At 41.5% G+C, this 15,429-nt stretch overlaps 1 protein-coding gene across 4 annotated transcripts in view; it reads left to right on the top strand.

The window, feature by feature from the left end:
* cept1.S (choline/ethanolamine phosphotransferase 1 S homeolog) overlaps positions 1-15,429 on the top strand; it is a 78,973-nt gene that overhangs the window by 32,287 nt on the left and 31,257 nt on the right. For all 4 annotated transcript variants that reach the window (XM_041582981.1, XM_018248029.2, XM_041582982.1 and 1 more), the window contains 1 exon segment: positions 8,095-8,236. In XM_041582981.1, coding sequence (XP_041438915.1) covers positions 8,095-8,236 — 142 coding nt within the window.

The following is a 15,429-nucleotide window of genomic DNA, read 5'->3' as shown; positions in this document are numbered from 1 at the left end:
ACAGAGGGAAGGAAGGGGTGAGAACCCAGCTAGGGGTAGACAATTTTAGAGGTAGCTGCCCTGCTCCCCCTTATCATTGCACCCTAGGCAGCTGCCTCTTCTGTCGACCCCTAGTTCAGGCCCTGCATATACAGACACACACACGTACAGACACACACACACACAAATATATAGACACACACAGATATACAGAGACACACACAGACACATATACACACACACATACACACACACACACACACACACACACATATATACACGCACACATATATATACACACACATTTATACACAGACACACATATACTCATACATAGACACACACATATATACACACACACATATATACACACACACACACACACATACACACACACACACATATATACACACACACACACACACACATATAGACACACACAGATATATAGACACACACAGATATAGTGTCTCCTTGTGGAAAGTTAGCAACATTCTTCTCCATTCTCAGACAGAGAAAACTTCTGCTCTCCTAACCCCTCCCCCAAGAACCTTGTAAGCATGGGTAGCTCTGATGGGTAGTGTCTGATTTGACTCCTGCTCTCACCTGACCCAGCCCCTCCCTTTCAGAGGTGTGTCTACAGGCAGCACAACCTCCTCTCTCTTTCCGCAACTGTGTAAACAACTGATACTGGCTTTCCATGGCTGAACACTGACAGCACTGACTACCAATCAGAAAGAAGTATGCAAATTAACCCAACCCGACCTCAGAAGTGGCTAGAGGCAGTTAGGAGAGCTCTAGAGCAGCAGCAGCTGCCTGTGGGACTATGAAAACTTCAATATTTTAAAAACTATACAAAAGTTCTAATGCATTATATTTACAGATTTTCATAACCTGGTGTGCTGATTCATTTATATGATTATTGATTTTGCGATCGTTCCCCTTAAGTCATATTAAAATCCATACACCTGCTCCTCACCTGTGGATAACACAGTACCCCCAGCACATGATTAAACATGTTAGGGACCCCTATTAATAATTTTCAAATGCTAACAAACCCCAGAACAAATACCAGGCTTATGTTCCACAGGCAGAGCAGGGCACACATAGGGAACATAGGGAAGGCAGAGAATAGCACACACTGACACAGCCGAGTATGGCATATCCAAGGACAATAGGGCAGTCAGAGTATGGCACACCCAAGGACAATAGGGCAGGCAGAGTTTGGCACACCCCAGGAGCGTGGGGCAGGCAGAGTATGGCACACACAGGTAGCATGGGGCAGACAGAGTATGGCAGACACAGGGAGCATGGGGCAGATAGTGTATGGCACACACACTGGGAGCATAGGGCAGGCAGAGTGTGGCACACACAGGGGGCATGGAGCAGACAGAACAGAGCAGGAAACCCATCAGAATCACTCTAAGATGTACAACATACAGTGACACAATGCTGGTGCCACATTGGCATTTTGAATAAGGTGTAAACAGGTGAACGATGTGAGCAGTTTCAGTTTGGGTCTCAGGTGTAAACAGTACAGGGCTTTAGGGGTGTGAACAATAGAGGTGTCACAGGCATAAACAATGCAGGGGGGATTACATGTGTGAACAATACAGGTGATTACAGTCTGAATTTGAGGTTTAAACCATGCTGGGGCCAGTTAATCTGTGTAGTGATACCCTTTAAATCTTACACTTGGTAAGCAGACCCAGCAGGTAGACTTTCATGTGGAGGGCCACACAAGGGGGGGTCGCTAGCATTGCATAGATGCAATGCTAGTCCACAGCATCAAGGGCAAATAAGGTCTTGAGCTGTATTTAAAAGGTGCATAGATTCAAGGGAGGAGAGGGTCATTCCTCCACTTTATAGAGCACTGGTAAGGCCCCATCTAGAATATGCTGTACAGTTTTGGTCTGCAGTGCTCAAACAGGACATTACTGAATTTGAGAGGTTACAGAGAAGGGCAACTTGCCTTCCTCTGGATCAAGTGGCAGTTAGGCAAGTTAAAAAAAAGTTAAAAGTTTGAACTTGATGTAGAGTCCTGCAGCCGGTCGGGTACCCAAGGGTTACCCGCAGTAACCTGCGGTACCCTGCAGGTTGCGGGTACAAGTTCCGGTTGCAGGTATAGACGCGGGTCGGCGTTTTTGCGGGTTGTGGGTTTGGGCCGCAGGTCTTCCCAATAGTGATTTTTACTCCTTTTTTCTGTTCACGTCTACTTCCAATGATGTCACTTCTGGTTTGCAATGACAGCACTTCCTGATTCTTGGTGGTCAGCGGATCTGGTTTGCGGTTAAGGTACTTGCGGGTCGGGTCTGGTAGCGGGTCCAAGTGGGTAAGAATGCAGGTTGTGGATTGCAGGTACGGGTACCCATGTACCGGTTCCAAAAAATTGACCCGTGCAGGACTCTAACTTGATGGACGTGTGTCTTTTTTAAATCTAATTTACTATGTTGAGACTTTCTATTGACTTTTTTTTTTTTCCATGCAAACTTTCATATTTTTCATTTTTTGATAAACAATAGATGTTTAATAATAGAGGTTGTAAATGAATAAGTTGAGAGCAGTCTGTTCTGTGTTTTAGCAGAAGACCTAACTTCTCAATCTATGCACTGAAGTACTAATCTCAAGGTACTAAACTCTGCATTCCCCCGAACTTCGTATTTGTTGATCCAATATAAATTTGCTTTGTGCAACAAATAAATTCGATAATAATATGGGCTCTTATACCCAAGGGAGGGGGTTCCGGTACTTTCTGGGTTGTTAGAGATCATTAGATGCAGTATAGTATAATTTATATTTTAAAAATCTTCTCTTTTGAAAAATGAATTTCAATGCAGAATTCTGCAGGAAGTACTCGATCAACTTATACATTTTGTTAAAAAAAAAAAATCCCATGACAGAATAGGTACAAATAGGTACCCCTCCTTCCATTATTTTTACAGTCCCTCACACAAAATGTGTAGCCTCCTATATTTACTGCTAAGTTGTATTGCTTATTCAGCCATGTTGAACAATATCTGCCTTCCCATGCTTCTTGCATTTGTAACATACATTTAATATTGGTAGCTGCTTGTAATTTGTGTAAATACATCTTCTGGTACTCCCTGTCATTGCTGATCCTCTCATCCACCCTTGCTTTCTTTTTACTATGCCCAGATCCTCATCATACTCACTGTCCACAAAATTCTTAAAGGGGATGTAAAGGCAAACAAATAAAATTCCATTCTTACTTTCTTTAATGAAACCTATCTCCAATATACTTTAATTAAAAAATGTTTACCTGTGCAGTGAAATTCCCCAATTCATTTACTTGCTCTGACTGCTGTGTATAGGAAATTTCAGACGCTCCCTAACTGCACCTTACTTCCCAGAACTCGAGCAGCTTTGTTTGTTTCCCTGTAGAGCAGCTGGCGACCGCGTAGAGGCTCGTATCTGGTGCTGTCAGAGCAAGTAAATGAAGGGGGAATTTCACTGCATACAGTCAGGTTTCTTATAAAAATTGTACCGATTTTTACAGGAGATAGGTTTCTTTTTCAGTTAATAAAGTAAAAATGGGATTTTATTTTTGCCTTTACATCTCCTTTAATGTTTCCAACTCCAGTGGCAGGGACAAAGATCATGGAGCCATATTTAGAAAGACAAAGACAATGCAAAAACTATAAAATCCACATTAGATTACATGACAACAGTTTAAAGGGATTTTCATCTTTAGCAACTGTCCAGGTTTGAACAGCCTGCGTTAACATTTTTCAAAATCATCTTTAGTATTTAAAATAAACTCTAAGATAAAGACCCCTTAAATTGCACATTACAGTACTTACTGAGTTCAAAAAGTCAGAGATTTTGTCTTCTGGGACTGCTAGTTTACAAATGTAGAGGTCTACATAGAATGCAACCAGCATATTCCTAACCTTGTCTAGTTCTGTTTGTAGGACCCCTTGCTAGTCTTTCAGGGCCAGTATGGGGGTCGGAGAACTTTGCACATGCGCCCTTGCTTTTCACCATATTTGTACACATTAACCTTGTTAAAATAGTGGTGGTTCAACGCTTTTGTCTTAAGACTTTGAGTATTTATCCTGCACTTCCTGTAGCTGCTTGGATATGGCTTCAAGTATGTCTAGTTACCTGATTCTCTAGGGCCTGCCACAAACCTTAAAGGGGAACTATCGCGAAAATGTAATATAAGCTTACTCATACTGAAGTAAGAAACTTTGTAAATACAATCAATTAAAAATTCGACATTGTTTATGAAATAATCAAGTTTATCTTCACTATCCCTCTCTCAGCATCTGTTTCTTCTCAGTCTGTTTTTATGCAGCAGTTGAGTGCCAGATGAATGATCCAATACATCTTATAGGGAGTCTTCCTTTCCGAGCAGATGTATTAGAGCTCACTCAAGTAACTGATTCCAGTACAAACAAGATCTAACAAAATAACTGCCTTTTGTACAAATTATGCATGTAGAGAGACAGGACTTCTGGCGATTTTAATAGTGAGCTCTAATACATCTTCTAGGAAAAATGAGCCCCCCCTATATGATATATTGGATCATTCATCTGACACCCAACTCCTGAATGACGACAGAATGAGGAGAAACAGATGCTGAGAGAGGGATAGTAAAGATGATTATTTCAGAAACGGTACAGCAGAATTCTGCACTGAAATCCATTTCTCAAAAGAGCAAAACTTGCAGTAAAGAGTGATTGAAGTTTATTAGAACACAAGTCACATGACTGGAGGCAGCTGGGAAATTGACAATATGTCTAGCCCCATGTCAGATTTCAAAATTGAATATAAAAAAATGTTGTTTGCTCTTTTGAAAAATGGATTTCAGTGCAGAATTCTGCTGGAGCAGCACTATTAACTGATGTGTTTTGGAAAAAAACATGTTTTCCCATGACAGTATCCCTTTAAGCTAATATCATTTTCGCTATAGTTCCCCTTTAAAGCGAAGTGGTTAAGCCCGCTATTGGCTAATGCCGGGTGGATGTAACGGTAGTTTGAGCTGTGGTTCACTGAGCATGTTGCTGACAGTGATGTCTCTCACGTAAGGGAATTGCAGTGGTGCAAAGCTGCCATAGTTTTGCATGGGACACCCGGGCTTAGCAAACTGTGCATAGAGCTTGTTGCAGGTAATCCCACTACGGATGGCAAGCAATTTGTCCTTAGTAATGCGCACAGAAACAGTTTAGAGTGCCAAGCTGAAAGGGTGTTGAGGGTGTAGTTAAGTCAGAGCCAGGCCAACCCGGCCAGGCGCCCTGGGCAGCCACGGCGCCGGCTCAGTGCGTGCTGGAGTGCGCATGCACAAAATTACTCTTAGGTGCGCAATTGCGAAATTACGCTCAAGCGTGCATGCGCAGAAGCACAATTGAGGAGAAAATATCTGCTCCAGTCAGGGAAGAGACGGGACCGGACAATGGGGTAGGCGACACAGCAGGTACGTGCCTGGCACCCCTCCAGCTTTGCCCCCTAGGCACGTGCCTACTTTGCATACCCTTAGTTCCGGCCCTGAGGTAAGTGTATCGGTACTTGCATACGGCTTGCGGCTTCCAGGGCAGTACTACATGTTTGTGTATGGGCACCCCTTGCTTCCAGCCACTGGCTAAGCTGATGTGAAAAAGTGAGTGCACCCATCTGCTTGAACACAGAGCCTAGCAGGGTACAACATGGCATATCTGCTGAGAGGCGATTGAGGCCACTGTGGAATCCTGGCTCTGGACTTCTATCACGTAATCTGCATATACAGGCCCCGATTTTTACGGCAAAGCCGCAAAGTCCCGGGCCTAGGGAGGCATGAATTAAGGGGTGACATGCCTCAAGGCGAATTAGTTTAATTCGGAGCACTAGGTGCTAGTGCTCCGGTTAGTAGAAAATGCGCATGCACACAATCCTTTGGGAGAGAGGGGCAATGGAGGACGCCAACCTCCAGGTGCTCTGCTTGTAAATCCAGCCCTGTGCATATATAGAGACTGGGAAGGCTTTGAAGCATAGTGGCCCTTGTGCTCTGGCCAGCAAGAGTATCTTGTCTCATGTGCATTAAGTAGTTTCTAGGTGGAGCATCCAAAGGAGATTGTCTGGTTGGGAAGCAGTGCTCTCTTTCTATAGTAAAGGTGCTAGAAGGTTGCACGGCTCTGAATGTGTCCCTAAACTATGTCTCTATGAAGGATTCTGGAGAGGCCATCTCTGCAAGTTCTGGGAAGCCAACAAATCTTAAAGGGGAACTATTACGAAAATAAAATGTAATATAAGCTTCAGCATACTGAAATAAGAAGTTTTCTAAATATAATCAATTAAAAATTCTGTACAGTTTCTGAAAACAAGTTTATCTTCACTGTCCCTCTCTCAGCATTTGTTTCTCTTCATTCTCTCTTCATGCAGGAGTTGGGTGTCAGATACTCATTGACAGTTAGATCCAATATATCTTATAAGGGGGTTCTTTTTGCCTAGAAGATGTATTAGAGCTCACTCTATTAAAATCACCAGGCATCATGTCTCTCTACATGCAGGATTTGTGCAAAAGTCAGTTATTTTGTTAGCTTTTGTTTGTACTGGAATCTGTTATATAGCTCTAATTCATCTGCTAGGAATGGAAGCCACCTCTATAAGATATATTGGATCATTCATCTGACACCCAACTCCTACATGAAGATAGAATGAAGAGAAACAGAGGCTGAGAGAGGGACAGTGAAGATAAACTTGATTATTTCATAAACAATGAATATTTAATTGATTATACTTAGAAAGTTTCTTGTTTCAGTGTGATGAAGCTTATATTAGATTTTTGCAATAGTTCCCCTAAGTTATTCCATGCAGTCGGTTCTCAAGATCGTCTGACTTGCGTTGGTAGTCTTCAATCGGCTTCTGTACTGTTTGGTACTGGTCTGGAAGATCTCTGCAGGAATCCTCAAGGTTGCCTTACCTAGGACTCTCTTGCTATCATTGGCTCGCATAGCTTTTGCTGGTCATGCTTTATAATTGAGGTCTATCTTGATTTCTTTTGTTTTTTGCATTGACAAGAGTAGCACATGCATTGATGGCAGACCTGATCTCCAACGTGACGTCCTGTAGTGTCTGCTCCTATGGGTGCAGATGCCTCTGGCGTTTGTTCCCTACTATGGCTGGGCCCGTTGTATGTATGTATGTATGTATGTATGTATGTATGTATATTTTTATTTGTAAAGCGCTCCTTGAGGGCAAAGCACTGTACAACAAAACAATAAATTAGTAGTAAAAAACAAGGGGTCATTGGAATAAAAAGTAACAATAAGTGCATTATTAGAATACAATTCACATAAATATAAAAAATATGATTATAATGCAGATTAAGTGCTCCGTGTCAAGGAAACAAAAGGCTAGAGGACCCTACCCCGTAAGGCTTACAGTCTGTGCTGTTGGAGGAATCAGACTGTCTCTCGGGCTGGGCCAATGTTCTGGAGTCTCCGGGCAAACTTTTCTTAGAGGGCCACTGCTTCGGATGTCCATTTATGCTCTGTGCTTTCCCATTAGTTCCCTCTGAGGTAAAGTTTGCCAGCTACGTGGTGAGGTGGTTATTGCGGGTCTATCAGGGTTATTTGCTGGGTTTGCAGCGGAGCTTTTGTATGTGCGTGCTTTCACATTGGTGGTTAGACATGACCCATGTCACCATTTGTATTAAACTTTGGAATACATTTACAGTTTAGTTTCTCTATTTTCTATGATTTTTTAGCTAAATTAAATTACTAGAATAGATTGATTCTTCCCATAGCAAGAGAGTTCGGTCCAGATCTTTACCTGCTTCCTTATGTAAACATTTGGTTACTGTACAAGTGTCCCTAAGTTTCTTTTGAATTTACTTGTTCTTTGTGCCCCCATTATTTGAAGTCAGTATCGTATTTTAAAAATATAAAGTTCTTGTGTATCTGCATATCACTGTGCAGCAGCACAGACACAGCATGCTCTGGGAACTGGAATTTATTTTCATTGGACCACTGTACCTGCTGACTGTGCAATTGTTGTATGACACACAAGTTCTAAGGACTGAATTAATGATTTTGTTCCCCTTTTCCTATATCATGTGAAAAATAAGCTTGTGTAGATGTGTTGTCATTTAACATTTTTAATGTTTGTTTTTGACAGTTTTTGTTGTCTTGGGTACCTGCATTGCGGTTCAACTTGGAACAAACCCTGACTGGATGTTCTTCTGCTGTTTTGCGGGCATGTTTATGTTCTACTGTGCTCACTGGCAAACCTACGTGTCAGGCACACTGCGTTTTGGGATGTAAGTTATCCTCTACAGTATGTTTATTCTGCATATAAATGTGTTGGGGTCACTACAGCTTTAAAGGAACAGTAACACCAAACAATGAAAGTGTTTTAAAGTAATATAAATAAAATGTACTGTTGTCATGCCTTGGTAAAACTAGGGTGTTTACTTCAGAAACACTACTATAGTTTATATAACCAAGCTAATTTGTAGCCATGTGGACAGCCATTCAAAACTGAAAAAGGAGAAAAGGCATAGGATACACAGCAGATAACAGATAAGCGCTATAGTATACAATGGGATTCTGCACAGCTTATCTGCTATGTGCTGTGTATCCTGTGTTTGAATGGCTGCCCCCGTGGCTATGGGACAAATTGTTTATATAAATTATAGTAGTGTTTCTGAAGCCGACACACCCGTTTTATTAAGGCAGGGCACCATTACATTATATGGTCATTCCTTTAAAACACTTTGATTTTTAGATGTTCCTTTAAGAAGTGCCATTAAAGGGCGGTGGTGCCAATTTTGAGACATCTCACACTATAGGCCAGTTCTTCTTTTCACTGAAAAAAAATCACTGGTCTGGGGTAATAATCTATGGAGTGCCACCATCTTGCCTTTTGTCCTATTGATCTTTTGTGGCTGCCTTGGCTGAGATGTATGCACAGTAGAGTAATAACCGAGTAAAGTTTTTATTTTTACTCTCCTGTGTATGCTCACTGTTCCAAGTCACTATGTTTTTAGGGGAAAGGAGGTCCTGGGGTCTGAGGTTAGTAATTATAATCACAGAGGTATACCTAACAAAGTCGCTACCCCCATTGATTAACCATTTCCTTGCTTTTTATGGACATAGATCAATATCCCTTTGCATGTTTGAAAAATCATTGTAAAAAAGAAAAAACATTGTCTTCAGCTGTTTAGTACAGGTATTGGGTCAGTTATCCAGAAACCCTGAAAGCTCCGAATTACGGAAAGGCTCCCATAGACTCGATTTTATCCAAATACCCAAATGTTTAAATTTGATTTCCTTTTTCTCTGTACTAACACAATAGTAGCTTGTGCTCGATTCAAACTAGGATATAATTAATCCTTATTGGAAGCAAAACCAGCCTATTGGGTTTATTTAATGTTTACATGATTTTATAGTAGATTTAAGGTGTTAAGATCCAAAATACGAAAAGATCTGATATCTGGAAAACCCCCAGGTCCCGAGCATTCTGGATCACTGGTCCCATACCTGTACTTTAAAGGTGTTTTGGTTTTTTTTGTTTTTAATTTGGTTCAAAGAGTCATCCAAATCTTGCAATTTCAGTATACGTTTCAAATAAATAAAATAGAACTCGGAAAAATATGGCACACTGAAAAAAAACATTTCAAATGGCACTGCCATATTGCTTATTTACGGTGCAGCATGGGTCAAATGCTGAATTATTTTCATATTGTAGTAGAGCACATTACAAAAAAAGGTTATTTTTTATGCACCATCAAACATTACTGTGCATACGTAACCTAACCTACACTTAGTTTAAAATCATTTTTTTTTTGATGCTGGAAAATATTGAACAGGAATGGGACCTTTTATGCATAATGCTCAGGCCTGGGGTTTTTGGGATAACCGATCTTTCCGTAATTTGGATCTTCATACCTTAAGTATACTAGAAAATCATGTACACATTAAATAAACCCCAAAAGCTGATTTTTTGCTTCCAATAAGGATTAATTACAGATATATCTTAGTTTAGATCAAGTACAAGGTGCTGTTTTATTTTTACAGAGGAAAAAAGGAAATAATTTTTTAGAAAAAAAAGTCTATTCCGTGATTTGGAGCTTTCTGGATAACGGGTTTCCGGATAACTGATCCCATACCTGTATTCTTATATGACTCTACCACAACTTATCTGAAGAAAAAAAATCATAAGCAGTTTAATATTTTCTTGAAGGTACTGTCCTCTTCATCAAAATCATATTTTGTGTGGAGTTTGTTCTAAGCATGCCATGCAGTGCACATATTGAAAGAAAGTCTCTCTGTCTGGTACAAGGGTGCCCAGATTTTGTCACACTATGATCTATTCTTGCCACCCGTTTTCTGTCATGAAATAGTGTGCCGTCTATGGTACATTGCAAACAGCAAGAAAGGGAGACAGCCATGGCCAAAGCCAAACATTGTTGTAGGACGGTATTCCTAGACATGCATTAAGAAACAAGTTAGGTTTATCTGCATCCAAGGAGACCAAAACCCTGGCTCAGAAACCAATTAGGAAGTACTGCCCCTTTGCAAGCACCAATAACTACTGGCTAAGTAACGCAAAACTCTTCTTTGTTCGAAAGAGTTGCAACATACTGTATGAAAATTAGATCCTTACTAGATGATCCACACAAGATAAATTAGCCTTTCTATTCTTGATGCTTATGAGTGGCTTGCTCCTTGCAGTGCACCCTCTGTATTTGCTTTCATGCAGTCTTCTCTTTATGGTAGACTTGGATATTGATACACCTACCTCCTGGAGAGTGTTGTTCACTTGTTTGGCTGTTGTGAATGGGTTTGTCTTCTGTGGACGTCCAGGTCTTTTTGCTTTGCTGAGTTCACCAGTGCTTGCTTGCTTTCTTTCTTTCTTTCTTTCTCAGGATGTACCAAACTGTAGATTTTGCCATTCCTAATATTGTAGCAATTTCTCAGAGGTTTGCTTTTTCAGGTTCTTAAAAATGCTAAACCCCACATAATCCTTTTGCAAGAGACCCATCTAGATGTCTCAAAACTACTCTCTTTGACCATTCTACATATTCTAACTACGCTAGACGTGTTTCTATATTGGTATCAAAAAACATGTATCTTTACCTTGCATAGATTGATTACCGACAAAGAAGGCGGATATATTGTTATGCATTGTTCATGTTTTTGTAAGCCATATTTGATAGTAAATACAGTATATATCCCCACCACCATTCAGGGAAGAATTACTGACCCATATCATGGGACTGGTGGCTAATTTTGACATATTACCAATGTTGCTAATGGGTGATTTTAATATGGTAACTTCAGAAAAGCAGGACAGGTTGTTCCCCCAAATTAATAGAGCCACATACTTGGCCACCTGGGCCTCCACCTTTCAACTAAGTGACCTCTAGAGGCTCAAACACCAGGAGGAAAAATCCTTCACATTTTATTCAGCTTCCCATAACACTATGTCAAGAATTGATCTGGCACTAGGCACCCCGGAGATAACAAAAGGTCTGGTATCTGCAGTCATATTGCCTAGAGGCATCTCGGACCACTCCACAGTTTTGATATCCCTAACAACAAATGTTAACCCATTGGGCTCCATCTGGAGGCTTGGCAGTTTCTGAATTAACTTAGATCCCATTTCTGAACCCATAGAAACGCAATTAGGCTCCCATATTAGAATCAATGCTGGTTCAGCCTCTCGCCAGATAGAATGGAATGCCTCAAAGTGTACTCCAGGTGGTTTTATTTTTCCCAAATTAAAGTTTTTCTATACAAGCTCAATGGGAAATACGAAATCTAGAGAATAAGGTGCTGGAAATGGAATCAGATTTCGTTAAATCCCTGTCAGATACCTCCATACAGTAATGGCTGAATTCTCAAGCAGCTCAGAAAGCAAATATATTTGCCCATGGTGATAAAAATGGGCACTATTATCCAGGGACCTTTCCCCATCTATTTCTATACCGGTCAAATTAGAAATCCGGTCTCTCGCCCCTCAGACATTAATGAGATATTTGACAAGTACTACACAGAATTGTACAAAACATCAATATCTTGTTCAGTGGAACAGATACGTGAATATGTGGATGCTATTCCTCTTCCCCGCTTGAGGACACTCTCCCTAAATGCTCCAATTACAGATCTAGAGGTAACTGAAACCATAGCCTCCTTCACAGCAGGGAAATCCCTGGCCTGGATGTGTTGCCAACTGAGTGGTACGTTAAACACATTACTCCCCTTTAACCAAACTATACAATGGGGTGCTGGATGGTGACACCCTGCCTGAGTCCATGAGGGAAAATGTAATAACCTTAATCCTAAAACCGGGAAAAGACCCCACTAATTGCTCTTCATGATGCCACATTTCTTTAATAAACGTGAATAACAAATCTTGGCCCGACGACTTAATTTTTATATAAACACTCTAGTATCCCCTGACCAAACAGGGTTCATTTCAGGTTGTTCCACAGTTATCAACCTGTGCAGACTTTTCACCAATATCTCAATAAAACATGAGAACTCAGGCCTAAGGAATGAAACTAAAAGGCCTTTGATTCTGTGGAATGCAGTGTTAGACACAATGGGGCTAGAAGAAAACTTTAAGAAATGGATTAACCTGCTATATAACCAACCTAGAGCTAGGGTCAAAACCAACCACAATATTTCCAAACACTTTGAACTCTTTTGTGGTATTAGGCAGTGTTGTCCCCTCTCACCGCTCCTATTTACCTTAAGCCATGGAGCCGTTGGAAATGCTCCTTAAAGGGGAACTATCGCGAAAATCTAATTTTCCCAGTGGATAGATAGAATGAAAATAATAATATTCTCAAATATATTAATTTAACAGAAATGCTTACTTTTCGAAAGACAATTAATAATATTACCGTGAGTTAGAATGCTTTCTCTGAGAGCCAGTTCAAGCAATTGCTGAATGGGAGTGGCTATTCCCCAACTGTGATGTCACATAGCAACTAGCAAAGTCCCACCCTATCCATGCTGAATTCAAAGCATCCACACACCAACTGCATTTTCTGGAATCTCATTTTGAGAAAAGTAAGGCTGTTATTCTTTTATAGTGTGAAAATGCTTAGGGCTAAAAGGCACAGGTTTTGTAGCAGATAAGCTCTGTACAATACAATGGATGTAGTTCTTAACCCAATTGTATTCATTTATCTGCTATCAAGCAGCTTATTTTTATTTTTTAAACAATAGTAGTGTTTATGAGGCAAACACTCCAGTTTCTACCAGGGACTGGACAACCGTTCATTCTTATTTCATGCTTGCACATATGTAAAGATATAACACAAGCAAGTCTCCCTAAGGTAACAATGCACATGGATTATTCACTGTTAGCAATCCCAGCCCAGGCTGCAGGACATGGATACAGCTCAGGTACTTTAGGGCTCAGCACTCTGGCACTGAGTGGGAAGGTGCTATGAGATGGGCTGCTCAGGGAAGTGGCCCAAGAAGTGATCTCAACCATCCAGCTGTGCTGCTGTGTCTGGAAACAGGTGCTGCTGGACTAGGCGCTGCACTCAGTTCCTGGAAGCCTGGTAGGACTCACCCTGGCAGCCTATGGGCCCTTAGGGATCTCCCCTCTGCAAGGGGCCCAGGCCTCTTACTGTCACTGAACCTTCCTACATGTACTCCTCCTGCCAGGACCGAGAGAGAACCGTTTTGCTCCCTAGGGATGTTCTGTCCCCTCCCCCACCTCCCTTAGCTCTCACCTCCCTTCAGAATCCAATACCAGTCTTGTATGTCTAGATATGGTCTGATTAGTACATATTTACACTGGCATGCACTTCCATACACACTGGAATTTTTACTGCCACCTAAATATACTAGCATTGGTACAGGTCCCTCCACACATACTGGCATTGATACTAGAACCTTCATACAGTGTCATTAGCACTGGCACTTGTATACACAGACAATTCCATACATTGGCACCACTACACACACACACAGTGATTACTACTAACACTTCCATTACACACACACACACACACACACTGGAACCTCATGCACTGGCAGTAGCACTTGCACTTCCATACACACTGCCATTAGCACTGGCTTTTGCATACACTAACATTGGTACTTGTACTTCAAACACTTCAAGGCACTTTCATACATTGGCACCACCACATACATTGCCATTGGCACTTCCATACACTGGCATTGGCATTTGTACTTCCATACACAGGGAGTCCCATACATTGGAACTGGCACCACCACATACAGTCTGATTGGTACTCGCACATTACCATTGGTATTGGAACTTCCATACACTGGCATTGTCATTTGCACCTTCACACATGCTGTCATTGGTACTGACACTTCTATACTCAGACACTTCCGCACATTGATACTGCACCAACACATACAGTGACTAGGTATGCCACCTTTTCTGGACAAAAATACCGGCCTTCCTATATATTCATCTTTTTTTTCCCTATTAATAACATTGGGATCAACCATGATTTTTACTGGCCAGGCCTGTAAAATACCAGCCAGGTGGCAACCCTAACCGTGACATTGGCACTTCTGCACATTGGCACAACCACTGGCACCTCCACACACACTGCATTGTTACCAGGACTTCCACACACAGGCACCTCAGGCATTAACTGGCTAGTTCCACATACTGGCATTGGTACTGTCAGCTACACCTACCCTCACATGTACACCTGCCTCTCCCACCTTCCACATTCACACTCACCCTTGCCACTTCTATCACTCTCATACTCACCCCTGCAACTCCTACAATCCACTCTCACACTCACCCCTGCAACTCCTACCATCCACTCTCATACTTACCCCTGCAATTCCTACCATCCACTCTCATACTTACCCCTGTCACATCTACTATCCACTGAGACTTACCCCTGCCCCAAGTGGTGTTATTGGCGCCATATATGAACACTATGAAGCAAAAATCAGAAAAGAATTAAATATCTTGAAACTGAAACCGATTATGTGTGCTGTTTTAACAATATTTTTTCACTAGCAAGTCCATTGAAGAAATTGATAGTGACCCCACTTCACAAATCACTCTGAAATATTCAGACTGAGATCTTTGCAGTTGCTGTAGAAATATGCATTTTTCTTATTGGCAATCTGTCTACAAAATGTAGTTTGGTGCATGAAATTGTTTTTAGGCTGGCAGCACCTGTTTGTGGAAGTGTCATCCAGGGTGTGGCCTTGTGCTTGTTTTGTCCCTAAAACAATTGAAGAGCTCTCCACAGTGAAATGACATACGATGAGATTAATGCAGGGGCGCGGCACCAATGAGGCGAGTTGGGAAACTCGCCTCAGGCGGCAGCGCCCCACTGGGTGCCAGGGGTGGCAAAAATGCCGCTCCTGGTACTTTAAGAGCCGAATTTCCATTTTTCAAATGGGAAATATGGCTCTTTTAGCACAGAGAGCGCAATTATGCGACCTTACAATGCCGGCTTCTGACTTTTTTCCTAAAAGAAATCTTAAA

This window comes from Xenopus laevis, chromosome 2S, assembly GCF_017654675.1.
Source record: "Xenopus laevis strain J_2021 chromosome 2S, Xenopus_laevis_v10.1, whole genome shotgun sequence".
Classification (NCBI taxonomy): Eukaryota; Metazoa; Chordata; class Amphibia; order Anura; family Pipidae; genus Xenopus; species Xenopus laevis.
This window is presented reverse-complemented; position numbering and strand designations above follow the sequence as displayed.